Source organism: Crocodylus siamensis, chromosome 2 (assembly GCF_052110815.1).
Source record: "Crocodylus siamensis isolate JL-2025a chromosome 2, ASM5211081v1, whole genome shotgun sequence".
Classification (NCBI taxonomy): Eukaryota; Metazoa; Chordata; order Crocodylia; family Crocodylidae; genus Crocodylus; species Crocodylus siamensis.
The window spans coordinates 125,829,026-125,847,625 of NC_143396.1; the positions used below are offsets into that span (position 1 = coordinate 125,829,026).

General features: G+C 37.9%; 1 protein-coding gene across 8 annotated transcripts in view; it reads left to right on the forward strand.

Annotated features, from left to right (window-relative positions):
• The window catches only part of TBCK (TBC1 domain containing kinase), a 181,428-nt gene that overhangs the window by 34,053 nt on the left and 128,775 nt on the right, over positions 1 to 18,600 (forward strand). For all 8 annotated transcript variants that reach the window (XR_016440822.1, XM_090036751.1, XM_090036745.1 and 5 more), the window contains 8 exons: positions 3,546 to 3,660; positions 5,928 to 6,001; positions 9,925 to 10,066; positions 11,765 to 11,825; positions 13,760 to 13,821; positions 15,113 to 15,174; positions 16,214 to 16,362; positions 17,336 to 17,474. Coding sequence is in view for 7 of the 8 variants with exons in the window: in XM_090036751.1 (XP_089892877.1) it covers positions 3,546 to 3,660; positions 5,928 to 6,001; positions 9,925 to 10,066; positions 11,765 to 11,825; positions 13,760 to 13,821; positions 15,113 to 15,174; positions 16,214 to 16,362; positions 17,336 to 17,474 (804 nt within the window). In the remaining variant the exon portion in view is untranslated. The remainder of the gene's footprint in view (positions 1 to 3,545; positions 3,661 to 5,927; positions 6,002 to 9,924; positions 10,067 to 11,764; positions 11,826 to 13,759; positions 13,822 to 15,112; positions 15,175 to 16,213; positions 16,363 to 17,335; positions 17,475 to 18,600) is intronic.

Here is an 18,600-nt window from a genome sequence, read left to right on the forward strand (position 1 = left end):
TTGAGATGAAAAAATTGTATACACAAACAGGGGAATGAGTTGCTAAGTTACAGTACTGCAGAGAAGCACCTGGGGCTTACAGTAGACCACAAGCTGAATATGAGCTAACAAGGTGCTCTTGTTGCAAAAAAAGTAATGGTATACTGGGTTGTATAACAAGTGTCATTTGCAAATTCAAGGAAAGTGATTTTTTTCATCCCTACTCAGCACTAAGGCATTTCCTGAAATGCTGTGTCCAGTTCTGGGTCCAACACTTGAAGAAGGATGTGAGCAAACTGGAAGGAGTCCAGTAGAGAGCAACAAAAATGATTGGAGTCCTGGAAAGCAACACTTATGAAGAAAGCCTGAAAGAACTAAGATGTTTAGTCAAGAGAAGACTGAGGCAGTGTATGGGAAGTTGGGGGCGGGTGCGATTTGGTAAGCCTTCAAATACCTGAAGGGGTCTTAGAAAGAGGATGGAGACAGATCTATGTCTGCACAGGATAGGACTAGAATCAATGGCAGTAGAGGAAATGTTTTGTATGAATAATGCATAAGTCCTCTCTTACTAATGAAAATACCTGTAATATCAGAACTTTGTTTTACTTTTTACAACAGAATTAAATTGTCTGTCTAGTTTTTGCAATAAGACTACATGTTATGTTACAAATCTTGTCTCCACTGAGACTTCTGTAAGACTTGCTAGTTAGCAACTCAGGCCAGAATCCATCTCCTACCTTTAGGTGAGTAAGTAGCTAACTTAAACATATATACTTGCTTAATATATATAAGCAATTATATAATTTAAGTGTTCGCATGCGTGTGTATATGCAAGTCCAACTCTAGTATCTGATGAAATAGGCTGTTGCCTACAGGAGTTTATGTCTCTCTAAACCAGTTAGTCTCTTAGATGGCACCCTGGCCTGCCTTCTCTACCTGACTACAGGCTAACACAGCTACTCCCAACAAGAGTAGCTACATAACTCTGTATACATCACAGAATCATGGAGATGGAGGATCCTCCCATGCCTAGTTTAGTTGCTGAGTGGAAAAGTGGTCTATATGTCCAGGGATTGGGATACCCAGGTTTTAGGGGCACCCTCACCCAGAAAGTGTTTGATGTACTATATCTCACTAGTAATCTATCCCCTAGGGTTAGGCATTTCTAAGAAATTCCCTCTCCTGTTGCAGCTAGCCTACTGATAGTGAAGCCAGAAGGAGAGCCAAAGGAATGTGACTTGTGAGATGCTTCCTCCCTTTCTGGGTGCAGCCTCCTGGGATTTTTGCCTTAGTCCTGTTCCTGAGAAGCTATTCTATTCCCATTTGTCCATATTACCAAAAAATATTCCATTCAGAAACACTGAATGGGTGTGACTTAGCCCATTGAACCAAAAAGTGGAAGTGCACTTTTTGATTCTTCATAAGTCCTCATTTGTTTGTTTGTTTGTTTATTATTATTTTATCTCCTCTTTTCCCTCTCCTTTTCCTTTCACCATGGCTAACATTTCACCTGCCCACACAATCTCTATATATGTCCTGGCAAAAGGCATTGCAGCAGAACCAAAGTGTGGGGGCTTTCTGAAAATTATTACAAGTCCATGGCAAGTTGTGCATCTTCTACAGCTAACACTAGCTGTGTAAATGCTACTTACCTACCTAATTGGACTTAAATTTGGGCCCAAGTGTCCATCTTAAATAAGAGGCTTAGCTTCACAATATGGGAAGCCAGACAGGCTGCTGTAACTTTCACAAAGCTCCTAATAGTTGTTAAAGGTTTGTGTTGTACAGTGAAGAAAACATGGACAAAGGGCCAATATGTGGGGTATGTCATCTTAACAAAATAACAGATCTGGGACACTAGGATATGTACAGACATAACATTTGAAGCGCCCTAAATAACGAAGGCACAGGGCTATGCAGCTGATAAGCACTTTGAATTGGGATGTTCTGCTTTAAAAATGAATCCAGATAAGCCAGTAACAACTTGAATGTGCTTCACTGTGAAGTGCTTCATATAATGTCTGCACCCTCTGTAGCATGAACCTTGGAAAGCAGGTAGTTTCATAGTTGTTAGGGGCTGGAAGGGACCTTACAAATCATTAAGTCTAGCCCCCCTGCACTTGGGCAGGAAAGACCACTGGGATCAGATCATCCCAGCAAGATGGGCATCAAGACTTTTTTTTGAAGATCGCCAGGGTGGATGACTACCACTTCTGTAGGGTGGTACAGCCACCTAAACTCTTGGCACTCAACTTGTGAAGTTTTCTCCATGCACCTAGCCTGAAGCAATCTTCAGTCAGTTTATGACTGTTATTTCTTGTCCTCCCCTGGGTGGCCTTGGTGAACAGATGCTCCCCCAAGCCCTGATGTTTGCCCCTGATATACTTATAGGTTGCCACCAAGTCCCCCCTGGGTCTTCTCTTCTCCAGACTGAACAGTCCCAAGTCATTCAGCCTCTCCTCGTATGACCTGGTCTCTAGGCCTCTAATCATGCATGTGGCCTTTCTTTTGGACACTCTCGAGCTTTAAACAAAGAGATGGTCTTTGTTTTCAGGGAAGCAGGTTCATTTCAAGCTTAGAAAATGTGATGCTTATAAGTCTGGAAATGTATATTCAAAAGAGGAAAAATTAAAAAATTGAGAGTACCTAGAACACCTTACATCTCAGTCTTTGACTTTGCAAGTTGGATTTGTTTGAGAAGCCTGAACATGTTATATCTCCATGTTTTGAAACATACTAATAGCAGTCATGAAATCTGATTACCATTCGGACACTGTTTGAGCCTTGACATCTGTGGAGTAATCGTGTTCGAGCATTTATGTGCATATATGTTCATGTTACTGGATTATCATTGTTTAGTGCAAGGTGTGCAGTATGAATATTAAAGTCATCATGCTAAATGGTAACTTCTTATATCCATGGAGAAAAAGAAGCAAAAAACACGTGGTCCTGCTTTTTAACTGAAAAGAGGTTCAGTTAACAAAACTCTTAATTTTTAATTCTGGGGCACACCATTTTTTGTTCTAAATTTAAAAAAAAAAAAAGAAAAAGATTGGTTGCACTTCTGCTGCATGCTGTTTTATAGCTGTAAGCATTACTACATGGTCCGGATAACAGCATTTGGGCACCACAGAACGCTTGTTCAAATAAATTCTATCTGTGTAGCCTAGCAGCAGAACTGAGATTATTCCTAGTTCATTTTCAGTTCCTGGAGTGATAAGCATCCAGATCTTCCATACTAATGTATAGTTACTTAAGTGGAAATGTATGACAACAGTAGGATGGGGGGGGAGGAAAAATCTCACTGTTGTATTTGAGTTGCTTTTTACAATATTTAGTATTGATTCTTTCATCAAACTTTATGGAAGTACAGTAGTCTTAAGTAGGAACAGCATAGGTCTGGAAGGGGTCCTCTGGGTAATCAAATCAGTCTTCTACATTCACAGACTATCGTTAGTTGAAAGAATTCCTAGGAAGAAACCATCTCTGCAGTGTCCAAAGCAGTGCATACTTTTTCTGCAGAATCATGAAAGGAAAAGTTACATACCATATGTTCTTCTTTGCAGCTGTTCAAGGATCTTATGCATAGCATTTGAGGTATTGCAAGGCTTGCAGTATATGAACAAATATGGAATGGTTCACCGAGCACTCTCCCCTCGCAATATCCTCTTGGATCGAAAGGTAAACTTGAGTAACATTTTTTTTTCTTAGGCTGTCAGTGCCGCATTATGGATTTGGGGACTTGGACAATGAGATGGATTTGAGGTCCTTCTGAATGAAAGATCTTCTGCATGTGATGCAACTTAAACAATTTCAGATGTATTTAGAGTTCAGTTGCTTTTTCATTTTCCCATTTTCCTTATCTCCTGGCCTGCTCTTCTTATCCTCTCTCCTCCCCCCCACCCCATCTTACCATTTGATTAATTGTGTTACTGAAAGATTCTTTCAGGTGAATGCTAAGTGTACCCTTACCTGACTGTGCAAGCATATTTCACAGGAAGTGTCCATGCATATTTGGTATCATCTGCAGATTTGGAGATTTTCACTATGCACCCATTTCCAGGCCATTGAGAAAATGTGGAACAAAATTGGGCCCACTACAGATTTTTGTGACACTCCACTTTTGACCAACTTCCCATCCTGAAAACTAACCGTTTAGTTTTACCATTTGCTTACTGTGTTTTAACTAGCACTCATGAAAGAACATTCCCTCCAATCCCGTGGCAATACAGTTTGGATTTTGGTTTTTTTTAAAGCCTTTGGTGAGGGACCTTTTATTAATCCACTTGGTACCCTTTTTGATTTGTGATGTACACTTTTCCTGAGCCTCCAATACAGTATTTTTAAATACCTTCCAAGCTGCCTTTTAAGCCTTTCACATTTTTGACTTCTCCTTTAAACTTCTTTCTAACCAATTACTTTCTAAGTAATTTTTGTTCGGTTTCCCTTCCTAAAGTTGTACATCACCATGGTAGACTCTTTAGGCATATTCCTTGGTACTATGATGTTGAATGTGATTGTTATGGTCGGTTTTGCAGAGTGGCTCACCAATGGATACCAATTAAATCAGGTCTTGCGTGTTATTCAGGATTAGGTCTAGAATTGCTTCTCCTCTTGTAAGTTCCAAGATGACTGCTAAAAAGCAGTCACTTACCACATCTAGAAATTTTATCTCCACATCTTGCCCTGATGAGGCATTTACCCAATCTGTGTGAAGTTAGTTGAAGTCTCCCATTATTATTGCTACTGTATTCAGAGCAGTCACTTAATTGCTTGTAGATGCTACTGTATTCAGAGCAGCCATTTAATTGTCCTAATTATGCTTTTTTGCAATTTGTTGTTAAGAAGCTAAAATAATAATGGAGTTGTGATATGGCTAGGTTTAACTTCTGCCTCTGCAATGGAGTGGGAAAGGAAGCAAAAAAGAACATTGTTCTGTTCTGTCTCTTTGCATGGGGTAAAATGACTTGTATTTTAATTTAGAGATTTAAATCCTTCAACAAAATCTCTGAAGAGCAACAGGACTTAGACTCCTAGGACGGTGATAAATTATTGAAATTAAAGGAGAAGGGGTGCTAGAGAGATTGCATTCATGGAATTTTTGGTTTTTAACTTCTTCCCTTTAATGGCTTTAGCAAATATTCTTTACCTTTGCACCAATCCCAAGACATCTTCCCAACAAAATTTACTTTACATGGGGGTACTAGTAAGAGGAGTCTTTTTTTTTTTTTTTTTAACCTGATTTCTGTTTTTTCTCTTAAAGTAATCACATTAGGATTGAGAGAATTTCCAGGAAAATATAGTTTTGTATTTGGAAGTATCACTGTAACCTTGTGGCAAATGGCATCTCTCTGACTTAAAACAACAACAACCCCCAAACAGTATTAATTCTACAGGGCTGATATCTGGGAAATGTTCTAATGGCAGAAACTATGGGGAAAATAAAAGGGGAGGGAGTCTGTGTTAAAGGAAGCAGATAAGTGCTGAGCATGGAGTAAGTAAGAAACAAGGAAAGGAAGAAAATAAGTAAATGAAAGATGGCTAGAATTACGGTGGATGGAGTGCATTTGGAAATGTTTACACCAGAGTTCACATACTCTAGAAAAACACTTGAATGGAAGTCAGAGAAATTGAAGGAACAGTTTTTAAAAACTATATAGTTGAAAAGAAACTTAGGATGCTTAATATTACAGGGCGGTACGCTTATTGCCTATCCACACACTGCCTGGCAAGTAAACACTCTTACTAGTTTTTAATGGAGTTCTGTTTACATGTGAACTGAGACCTGGAATCTGGGCTCTGCATTTTTAAAAGCACTATGGGTGTTGAGAGAACTTTGGTCCTCACCTTTTTTACACGTTTCAGATCACAAAAGGGTTTTTTATTTTGTATTTAAATTGTGCTCTAAGTAACCAAGAGCTTCACCACTGACGTGTTTACTTTCACAGGGACATGTTAAATTGGCCAAATTTGGACTGTATCATATGACAGCTCATGGTGTGGATGTTGATTTCCCTATAGGGTGAGTAGTCTATACACCATAAAAATCTTAGGCTTTGTATATTGAATAAGCACTTACTGGAAATGATTAGTAACAGAAAGAACTACTTTGTGAATTGTGGATTTTTGACCTCCAGTTTTGATAGATTAGCTGATGATTGACAGGATCAGGACCACCCTGGAGGTCAAATCCTGATGCAGTTCCAAACCAACCAGTGATCAGTTGATCATCAGCAGGCTCCGCAGACCAGACTGTGGCTTGAACCAGCCACCGTGAATTGGCTCAAACTTGGTATGGTCCTTGCCAGCTAACCATCAGCTGATTGTCAGCAGGGTGAGAACCGTACCAAAGCTACCTAATCTCAAAAGTATTGTAATAATTTTGTGGCTTATTTCCTGTTTTATTGCACCACTAATTGCCTGAACATGTGGCTGGATTATATTTTTAAGACGCAAGTAACTGGTTAACCATGTCTTAAGTGTAATGTCTGCCAGGGGCCTAAGATCAGAGGAACTGAGTACATAAATCCATAATGAGGCTATCCAGATTTTAAGTAATTAATTAGCACATTTGTCCAAACTAACTCTTTGTGAGAGTCTCAGCCTAAAACCTCTGAGAGATCATGCCATGTGTTCTTTCAGTGGGGTCGTTATACCTTCTTCTGTAGCATCTGTTTGCTGAATACTTTTGGAAATAAACCTTGGGCTTGAGCCAGTAAAGCATTTTTTTTATTTCTTCATAGAAGTTACTGATGCAATTTCTGCTTTCAGTCCCCAGCTACTACAATAATGAGCACTTTATCAATATTAAATACTGGGGGTAGGAAACAAATGAATGACAAACATACAAAATCTTATTTGATGCAAATATGTAAAAGTAAATAAATTGCTTCAAGTTATAGCTGAATTCAAGACACTTATTACATTCATTTTTATGTTTGGTTTTCATAGATAAAACATGCAGAAGTCCGTATAGAAAGCTCCATGTGCTATTGGTAAACTTGTACAACTTACAGTCTTGTTTTCTGTGCTGCTCAGTGAGATTTAGCTAAAAAATATATTACATTTTGATGTCCTTTTTTATATTTGTGAATGTAAAGAAAATTTAAAGTGTGTTGAATGGGGATCAAGGAGGGATCCACAATATTTCTGCTGTCTGTCAACAACTAAGTATGTCCTCTCCTTTGTACCATTGCTGGTCACAGGATAAAAGTTATAGCAGGATATAGCAAAAATAAATTAAAAAGAAAGGGTACTGTGCCCAGAAGGACATGTGAGTGAAAGAGTAAAGGACACTTGTTAGTTTTAAACAGCACATCAAAAACTATATTTCTTCACTATGAACTCTGCTAAAAATAGTTGTCTCTGAATGAAAGTTATGAGTGTTTGCTCTGCAATTGGTCTACTGCTTTCTAGATTACTGTTCTTGTTCTGGCACTGTACGTTTTTTGGTAGCAGTGTTTTGTAAAGATCTCTGTAATTGGAGAAATGATCTGGTTTTATGTAAAACAATCCTTTTGTAAATTTGTCTGATTTAAAGCTTGGCATCCAGATTTCTTCTAAGATGTTATGTATATGAGTATGCAGTAGATTTACATATTTCGTACATACTCTCTGTCCAACTAGCAGCCTGTAGGCATGCAGCTCACAGGCTCCTGCGCAGTCACTGCTATCCACCCCTCTGTTGTGGCTCCTTCCATGGCAGCTGTTTTTTGGGGCTCTCACACCCTCCTTCAGCTTCTGTTTCCTTCCCCCTCTCCTCGGGACCAAGTGAGGCGGGATACCAGGAGGGACTGGGGTGCCCAAGCTGTGCATGTCATGCTCACAGTACGTGACAGAAGGAGTTGGGCTACTTGCACTGCAGGTGGGCCTATAGGGCCAAGACGGGAGGGAGGTGCTCTTCATGTAGTGGGTGGAGGTAGCTGCCTGTGTGGCTGGGTGGGGAGGGGGAACCAGGGTGTCTATGTGGCTTGAAGGGGAGGAAGGAGTTAGGGCTGCCTGAGCGGTACAGGAAAGCCAGGGGGAGGGAGGATGGTGTTCACACAGACCCCTGGTCTTTGGCCCACCTTATATGGCCCTTAGGACTATGGCCCATGCAGCAGGTAGCCTCTGGTTACCTGGAAGTTAGAAAGCCATACTTTTTCATACTTTGGGTACATTAAAAGAATACACTTAAAATAGACAAAGACAGATCATTTAATTGCAAAATGAGGTAATTTCTATCCCCAAAGCAAAACACTGGTCCTCAATAATGTTAACTGGAATGTCAGTCTTTTTAACTTTTGATCTTTGTGAATTTTAGTAGTGTTTCTACATGATGCAAAGAGGATTAAAACTTCAAATGAGGTTTGAAGTTGAATGCATCTGACAGGTTAAAAGGGGTGTAGGTTGTAGCCATGTTGGTCTAAGGACATAAGCAGACAAGGTTCTTTGGGTGAATCTGGTATCTTTTATTAGACTTAATATTTTTCCAACTTAAATAGTTGGAAAAAATATATTTAAGCAAGCTTTCAGGTTTAAAAACCCTTCATCAAGCCAACCAGGTTTCTGCAGTTAGTGTGTGTTCTTCCTGCATGGAAGAGCACACACCAAGTGCAGAAACTTGGTTGGCCTGATGAAGGGTTTTTAAACGCTTGCTTAAATATTTTTTTCCAACTATTTAAGTTGGTCTAATAAAAGATACCAGATTCACCCAAAGAACCTTGCCTGACAGGTTAATACTTTTGATACTGTTTGTGCCTTAAAACAAAAATGTTAGGCTTTCTTCAGAAAAAAAAATAAGGTGACTTGAGTAATTGAAACATGAAAAATCTCAATTAAAATAAATTTAGAAATATTTAAAGGGCATTTCAATGATTTAAAATAATATTAAACCTTAACATGTATCAAAGGATGCTTGTAGCACTCAGTTGAAAGTTGCTTAGAATGATCAGGCAGCTTAAGTTCAAATACTTAAATGGTGCGGTTTGAGTCTGTCGACATAGTAGCTCTAAAGATGAAAAACTTCATTTTTGTTCAGTCTACATTTAACAGAATAATGAAGTAGTTGATTTAAAAAGGAAAAGCGTTCTTAATTTTAAATAAGCAATGATTTTTGTTACATTTTGTCCAATCAGAACATCTAGTTAGACTGTCACAGCCTAAATTTTGATTTTTTTTTTTATTTTTTTTTTTTAAATTTCTGTTTGGATCAGAGGTTGGCAAAAGTCCAGACTGCAGTAAACTCCATTTCCCAGCAGACCTTGCAGCGGTGGGTCCTTCTGGCTGCTTCTGGCCCCAGCCCTGTGGCCCTGGCACCTCAAGTTCCTGTATAAAGTCTTTTTGATTCTTGTGTAATTCCTTTTACTCCCTATTGTCTGTGGAGCACTTAAATGTATTTATGTCTCCTGGCACCATACGCAGCTGTGACTTCTGTCCCCTCAAAAGTTGCCTTTTTAAAAGTATTAGGAATGTCATATAGATGTCCTAAGCCAGACCAGTTTTTTAAAAGTAAATTGTTAACACCAACTAGGATAAGTGTTTGAGTTTTTTAAACTTGGTTTTCTATGTGTTACTAAATTAAATCAAATTTAGTTGTTGGCTATGAGCTAAAGATTGGGAATGATAATATTGGTGACAGTCAAAAGATGCTAACAACAAAACACTGAAATACACCTAGCAGTAAATTAAATATGAGCATATAATAAGATTTAATGCAAATATATGATGTGTAGGAAATGTATTCTGATCAAAGATGCTACCATTTACTCCTGTTCTTATGATAAGTCCTCTTTTATGGAAAATACTAACTGTAGTGTCATTGATGGTAGTTTGATTGCTATGCTTTGATTATGGGGCACCTAGGTGATTTTGAATTTTTAATGAATTTTCTTATAATTTTTTTGGAACAAGAGCTTACTTCGGAGAATTTCAAACTTCATGACATACACTTATGTTTCATTATAGGTACCCATCATATTTGGCACCTGAAGTTATTGCTCAGGGGATAGTCAAACCAAGTGATCATACTCAGTGTGAGAAGCCTTTACCCTCTGGCCCTAAATCAGATGTGTGGTCCATTGGTATTATATTATTTGAGCTTTGTGTGGTATGTAACAAAATGATTTTTATATATTTGGTTTTGTGACTCTCAGTGGGTGCATCTACACAAGACATTTCCTGCACAGTTAATTAAATGTGCAATAAATATCTTGGCATCTACATGTTTGCACCTTTTAGGATGCATAAAATTAATAAACTGTGCAGTGTTTTAACTACTACATAATTTTTTTTCCTCATGTGCATCAAAGCACAAGTAGATGCTGCCCCAGGTAGCTGGAGCGCAGGGTGCTTCAGTGTGGAGCTAGCTGGCAGGCATGAAGCTAGCCAGCAGCAGCCCAGAGCTGCTCTGACAGGGTTCCATGTGCTGCAGAGCAGCTAGCTGGGGCATGAGAGTGCTTCTGTGTGGGGGCTGCCTGCTGGCTAGCCCTGCACTGAAGCACCCTTGTGCCTCAGCCAGCCCCTCCACAGCATGTGGAGCCTGGTTGGAGCAGCCTTTGGCTGGCAAGCTGACCCCTCTCCAGGTCCCCTGCCAACCAAGGGTACTCTGACTGGGCTGCACATGTTATGCACAGCACACTCCTGAACAATATGCTCTTGAGGTTTTTTGCTTCTGGATGCACATTCAAATGGCATATCCCAGAGCAATAAGCTGTAGAGTTTATTTATGAATATTAATTGCATGTGTAGATGTACCCAGTGACAAATTGTGTATACTTTTATACATTTGGCTATATGACTCTTGGTGAAGAATTGTGTATGCAAATATATTATCTCACTCCGCACCTTTTTTCATTGAAAAAAGTGCTGTCTTGGATACATTTAAATCAAAGTGACTGTTAAACATAAGGTAACAAATGCAAATAAGTAATATTATGGGTAAAATTTGCTTACTACTAGAACATTGTAAAGGGAGAACATGTTATCAAGGAGATAAGTTAGTTCCTCTAGGGCATTATTGATTTTTATATAAAAAAATATATATTGCTTACTTTCTCCATGATTTTTAATGTATTTTCCCAACATGATTTTCACGATGTGATCTCAGTTGTACTAGTTTATAGCAACAAAAAGTAATATGCCAAAAGATTAATGTGCCAAGAAATGATCAGTCAGTGGTTATCTCTTGAGCATCATTAAATTACTAAGAATCTAAATGAATTATTATATGACCCAAAACTAATATAATATCAGCAAAATGGTGGAAATTGTGAATTCTTCCCCTTTTTTGGCCTGCTGCATACTTGCAGTTGTATCTTTGGGCAAATTACTTCTGCTGTTTGAAGTAGAAAATTTGTTTGTAAAATGAGAATAACCATGTTTAAACAGATTTGGAAAGTGTTTTCTTGAAACCTACTGTGTACCGTAACTATTTATGATTATGTTCAAAACTAAACCTTAGTTATTATTTTTTCATAGCAGTATATTATAAGGTTCTGTAATACAGTAATAACTTGTAATCACTGTGAGTGTGGGAGGGAGAGGGATAGTAACTGAATTTAAAATTTCTGCAAGTTTAATATTTAAGGTCCTTAAGAAGACATCACTTTATTTACTTCTGTTTTACAGAAAAAAGAAGTCTTAAGGTCATTTAGGTAACTTTGGCGAAGCAGCAACTCAGCTGACTCTTCCAAGTTCTCTGATATCGACATGCTGATTCATACTGCATTGTCATTGTTAAAATGTACAGTGTTCCTAGCTGTTACAGAAGGCTACTTAACTGTCTGCATTTTAATATTGTTTTTAGGGGAGAAAACTGTTCCAGACCTTGGAAATAGAGCAAAGATTAAAACTAATACTTACTTTAGGTAAGTAACACAAGTACAAAGCCAATTGTACCAAGCTCTCAAATAATTGGTGCTGTGTTAGCCAGTTTGCTCATGATGCTTAGGCCTCAACTATGGTGTTTTTGTGGGTAGAAACAGATGTTACTTTTGTGCTTCCATAAACATTTTTAGGCTGGGACAAAGACCAAAAAAACAGGTGCCCAAGCCTCTTGTCACACCACAAATGACCAGAATTTGTGGCTGCAACCATAGGTGGTATCAATATGTGCCGCCCTATTGTGGCAAGCATCTGCTAGGTTTATGATGGGAGGGTGTGGTCTGCCCAGAGCTGCCCACTCTTCAGCCTTCTCAGGGCCCAATTCTGTACACCTTGGGAATTTCCCATGCAGGATTGGGCTCCTCAAGCCCTGGGTGTGCATACCTGGCTTTCTCTTCTTACAGAGATGCTCCTTGGAGATTTTCCAGGGCACATATCTTTAAGAGAGGAAAACCAGGGTTTCCCATCTTCATAGCTGTGCCCCAGGCAGCCTCCTGGGGGGAAGGGGGGGAGCTGTAAGTGGGGGAAGATGGGGTTACCTGCTTGTAGAAACATGTTCCAGTAGTCTCAGAGGCACATCTCTGAGTGGGAGATATGTCTCTGGTTCTTCCACCAGACCTGGCCCCGGGACAGTGGGCAACCATTCTTTTACCCATGAAGTGGATCAACTGTGTCAGGACTCATCCCACCACAGCTAATCTGCTTTATTTGGCAACATCTGTCAAATAAATGAAAATAAATGCTATCTGGGAACAGTCAGCAAGCAGTTAGGAGCTTTTCTTAAAAAAAAAAAAAAAAAAAAAAAAAAAAAAAAGCAATAGCAGTAAGCTAGATACACAAAGCACAGGGATAGCCTGCTGATAGCGTTAGGTAAAGACTGTCTAGGTGGGCAAAGGGAAGCTTTGGTGTAGAACATCAGTTATCCTGTGTTGTTTCATGTGGTAGCTCCCTAGTGTGCTCTAGGTACTATATCAACAGTTAGAGAAGACAGTCTCTACGCAAATATGTTAGTATGCAAAATGCCAAACCTGGTATGAGCAAAACCAAGTAGTAAGATACAAAATCCAAGCAAAATTTTCAGACATTAACAAATATATCTCCTGCCGATTTTCCAGGCTTTTGCTGCTTATTGTTGTGTCCTTTTTGTAGCTAATATTACAGAAATGTATTTTAGTTGTGATTTTTAAAGAGGCAAGGCTAGACCAGTAATTTTTTTGGAATCCCATATGTGGTTTTTTTTAATGAGACCCCCACAGAAAAATGGTAGTACAGCTATATATATATATATATATATATATATATATATATATATATATATATATATATATATATATATATATTTTATCTTAAATTATGGGTGTTTCCTAATTTTATGCTGTGGGTGTATGTTCTCTTTGTGCCAAGAGAAAAGCTTTTCTCCTGGTATATGTTATGCCTATATGTGGCCATAACTAACTTCTGTTCAATGCAGACATCCTTTTTTATTCAGTAAACTGTTTCTTTCTAAAATTCTTGTTGTCTTGAATAGTTGCCTCATGACCATATATAATTCTCAGAAGAATTTAAGTTACCCATTAATTTTAATCCTTTTATGATGTGGAATATTCAGCTGGATACTACCATCCATCACATTAATAATAACGTACAGTCCAGGGAGCATTTTTTTCAATCTAAGAAGCAGCAAGTGGTAGTGAACCAGATTGTTGAGAGAGGAAGAGTTGTTTTCCACACAGATATGAAATTCCTGCACTTATCCTTGTAACAACAACTGTAAGGAGATGTGGCCTGGTAATTAGTGTTAAAGCATCAGGCAAGTTTACCATAAAATCAGTCAATCTAAATAAAATGTGATTTAAGAAACAAGGTAAGAAATATCTCTTTTTCTAGGCTTTATGTTTTGTACTGTTCTGTTTTGTAGGCTGTGTGGATGACATTGTAACTGTATTAGCTGAAGAACATGGCTGTCTGGACGTTATTAAGGTCTGTGAAACTCTTTTAGCCAGTGTTTTCCTAGCTAATGCTGTTTTACATTTCACGAAAATCAGCCTTTTATGGTTTTGTTGACTCAAAAAGATTTGTAACTTATCTCTTGGATCTTTTTAATATAATGATGATTAGGTAGGAGGTAGGTCAAAATGTTCCGTGCTGACAGTACCCAGACTTGATCCTTTCCCCAGATTATAGTCCAAACTATGTGTAATTAGTTATAAGTAAAGGCAGTCCTTGGACAACCATGTCTTAAGTCGAAACATCGTAACTTGGAACCCATTTTCCCATAGGAACAATGTTATAGATGGGGGATTGGTTCCTGAACCAAGGCTCGATACCTTATTTTCACCAAAAATAACCAGAATTTTGTACTCAGTCAATTATAGATAATTAGTATAGCTACATTAATGTATTTATATTGTAAATGGAAATCATGTTGATTTGGAAGGACTTCTTTGAGGTGACTTTGTTGGACTTTTTGAAGGGCTCTTGGTCGGACTTTTTGAAGGGATCTTACCTAGAGTCTTGGCTACAGGTTTTTCTGGAGTCTTGTCTGCTTTCTTAAAGAAAGTATCCAAGGAAGTTTGGACAGATGTTTTTCAGGGAGATGGGTGATGTAGTGAACTTGTTTGCTGGTGTGGCGTCAGATCAAGCATCATAAAGTTGAAACTGGATGTCAGTTTATGAATGTCATAAGTGCCATTCATTGTAACTCAGAATGGCTTAAGTCAAGGACTGCCTGTAATCAAATTATAAGTCCAAATAAATCTAAACATACATTTATTCCTCAATGTATTGGACTAGTGTAGCATCAGGTTTTGAAGGGTTGGTAGTTTTTTAACCCTTTCCCTGGTTTAATGACCAATTTTTATTTGGCATTTCTTAATTAAGAATGTATAATTATATAGTTGTCAGGCTTTCTACAGTAATTTATAATTTTGGGTATCTCAATTTTGGGTGCCTGCATTTCAAAACTGTACATAAGATTCTGACTTTCAGAACAGGCATCCCCAGCATCCTAAAGTTCTTAAAACTGAACAACCAAAATGTTTTGAAGAATTTGACTCTGAGTCTTCAAAAAGAATCTTCTAACCAAAAAATATATATCCTTCTTGCTGGAGTAGCCATAATGTTTTGCACTTCACCCAGCTAAACCATTCAATATATGCAGTCCAGCGAACTTGAATAGAATAATTTGCATAGTTAGTTACACTGCTACTTGGTAGCATGCTGGATGAAACCTGTAGTAAACAATCTTGAGGATTTTTCTTTTATTATCTAGACCCTCCCTGAAAATGTTGCGTCTTTACTGAAGAAAAGCCTTACATTTCAACCTTCCAAGAGGTAAGTGTCCAATCCCAATTTACAGTATGGGGTCCACAGCATTTAAAATATATGCTGCTAAACTACATTCAGACATTGTCTTTTAAATAAGTTGTATCAAAGTGCATCTCTCTGGAACTCTATATAGTAATGCATCAGTGGAGTTGCTTGATCGAATTCCTTTTTGTTGCTTTGCCATTTAAAAAAAAATGAATAAAAGTTGAAGGTGTCAGATTAAACTAGAATTCTAGCAAACACTCTAATAGTTTTTCCAAATATACTTCTGTTTTTGCAGCCATGACTACTAAAAAGAATAGCATAATACTGATCATCTAAAAGATCATAAAAAAGTGCATATAATTGCTTGCGTTATTTGTTTCCATTCAAATGCTTTGAAAGAACATTTTGAGTAGTAACATTGCAAGCTTGAAATATAATGGTCAATCAAGAGTTGAGGCTAAAATCACTGGGCAGGAATAACAGGGCTCAAAGCAAAGGAAAAGTGAACTTGATTGACATTAACACAGACATTTTGGGACTCCTGTTTTTGTTTTTAGAAAGTAAGGTCTCTTTTTAAACTGAAGTCTGGTCTTTCATCAGTAACTACTTATGCTGATTTATAGCACTTGTGTTTAGAATATGTTCTTGTAAACAACTTTTTTCTAATGTCATGTCAATATACCTTTTTCAAGAAAGTGCAGCACAGTATAGAGCCACATTGTAGTCAGAGATGAAAAAAAAAGTTTGTTTTCAGGAGCAGAAAGATCTTTTTAATGGCCAAAACCTGCTAGACTACCTTATAAATTAACAAAGCAAAAATTGTCCAGTAAAGATAGATTCCAGACTTGGGTTGAGCATAAGAATGACCATGTGTAGGCAAGCTATAAGGTATTGACTGTCATAACGAAGGCAAATGAAATGTTTTATCATAAAACTTTACATTTTTATTAAATAAATAACACCTATTTGTCAGTGAGAGTATTAACATGCATTTTTTAAAGGATTTAACTTTTTTCTCTCTTTCTGGTCATTCTTGAACTTTTTAAAACATTTACGCAAGACCTACGCCTGATGAGTTGCTGTGTGACAGTATATTCAGTGAAGTGTCCTCTTTGTATGAACCCTTCCATAAAGCTGCCAGTCTGTTTTCATCCTCTTTGAGATGTGCTAATCTAACACTTCCTGAGGACATCAGTCAGCTGTGTAAAGGTAAAAGTGGGCCATGAGAGAGGGTGGTGGCAGGAAGAGAAGGAAAAATAAATATGTACCTGTTGTTTATACGGGATAGGATTTAGAGTAAGTGACTGTTTTGTTTCTTGGGAAAAAAATACTAACAAAGCCTCCATTCCTGTATTGAGGTACTGTTGTCTGTTAAGGGTCAGTGAAGGATATTATCAGTTTATGCACTGTGAGGACATGGATGGAGGCAGGTCTCCATGTTCTTTATTTTTTTCTGTACTTGTTCATCATCATATCTGATAACCACCCACAAATGGCTTATGCATGGCTTTTGAGATTTTTTTTTTTTTTGTAGCGACTTGGGGACAGGGTTCTCCTTGGGCACATCCTTTGATATGGGCTGTAGTTTTGTTAGAGTTTATTTAGCCAGCAGAGAAATTCAAAGTGATGGGACTAACCAAATCTCTCTGCATTTAGAGACCCAAAAAACCACGCAGGTTTAGAATGGTCTTGCCTTAAGTTCAGAAGAGAGAGGAATTTCTTTTTGTTCCTGTTTGCAGTTTTCATACAAATGGAATGGGCTGCTATCATCCTTGTTCGAACCTATGTAGAGTGCTTATTTTGGAAAGTTTTATTCTTTAATATTGTGACGCTAAAGCTTCAGAGTGCCAGTGTGTGCGTCATGTGTGATAGATTGGAGCCTTAAATGCAATTCAGTGGTTTAATTGCATCTATCTGATTTTGTTCTGTTTTTCTGGCACCAAATGAGATGATATTTTTCACTTGTTTATGTGCTGCAAAAAACTCCAGAATCTTCCCAGTCTCTCTTCTTATGAACTTTCCTTTCATCAATTGCAAACAAAAGATCGCTTTTCGTCTAGTATCACATCAGGATACCTGACCCTAATCTGATCTTTCTAACAAAACTCTATTTAGAATGATAACTTCTTAAGCAGCTGTTTTATCTCACTAGAATTCATTTGTATTTGGCTTCTGTTAATAGATGAAGACTGTGATTACCTAGCAGAAAGATCAGTTGAAGAGGTTTATCATCTCTGGTGCTTGGCTGGAGGAGACTTGGAGAAAGAACTTGTCAACAAGGAAATCATCAGATCAAAGCCACCCATCTGTACACTCCCCAAGTAAGAAAAAGGAACACACTTTTGAAGATGAAAACATGAGAAAAGGGGGTTGGTGTAGAAAATGTCTCAAAAAAATGTTAGGTGTGTTTTTCAGAAGTTCTGAGTTCTCACTTTGAAGGAAGTTTGACGGTAACGTGAAGAATAGTGAAAGGATCAACACCTGCACATATGTCTCTGTTGCTTTGCCTGACATATACCAGCCATCAAAACTTAATATTACCTTGCGAAATTTGTTAAAAAGAATGCATAGGGAAAGATACCACCCTATAATAAAATCTGCAGGTTCATTATGTGCCATAGCATTAAATTATTCTATAACATTACTCACTAAAATGTTGTGCATTTGGTATGCAACACAGTACATCTTGAAAATACAAAATGCAAATAGTACATACATTTACACAATACATTCAACTCACTGTATCCAACACATCAAGCCATTCAGTTTTTCATAAAAAATGGTTTTATTTTGTGCAGATGCTACATGGTTTAAGAACTTTCCAAGCTGTGAAATAATTAAATGCATTGCTACTGGAGTCCTGTTGAAATTTTTACTACACAATCCAACTGTGTCCTGCAGTCTGATCTTAGTATATGAAGACTACTGCAGTGGTGCAGATCAGATTGTAGCTCTCTTTTGGTAGTTAAATAACATACTAAGTCAGCAGTGAATAACCAGCACCATATTTTCATTACAAAACAAAAGGGGGCAAAGTTTAGCCTTGAGCTTTGGTGAATGGTGTAATGGGTTGACGTTTTAGTGAATGCTTAATCACTTACTGCTACTACATACTGCTATATAATTTCTTTTCCTTAAGCAGCAACAGAATATGATCCTTCAGTTTTCTTTCTAGAAACTTTCTATGTCAAGAACATTCCCTTCCATGGACTGTTTGTGTTTACTCCTTTTTGGATTTATTTGTGGTTCTGAGGGCTTAATCTGCCATAGACAGAGAGTGCAAATAGCCTGCCAAATACTGTGTCACAGCTGTCATCTGTAACTGAGGAGGAGTGGACAAAGTTCCCATCATGTCTGTTACTGTCATTGTTGATTTTCAGCTTTTGACTGACAGTAGCATTTATTTCTCTTTCCTCTTCATTGCTGGTAATCCTCAGATATGTTGTC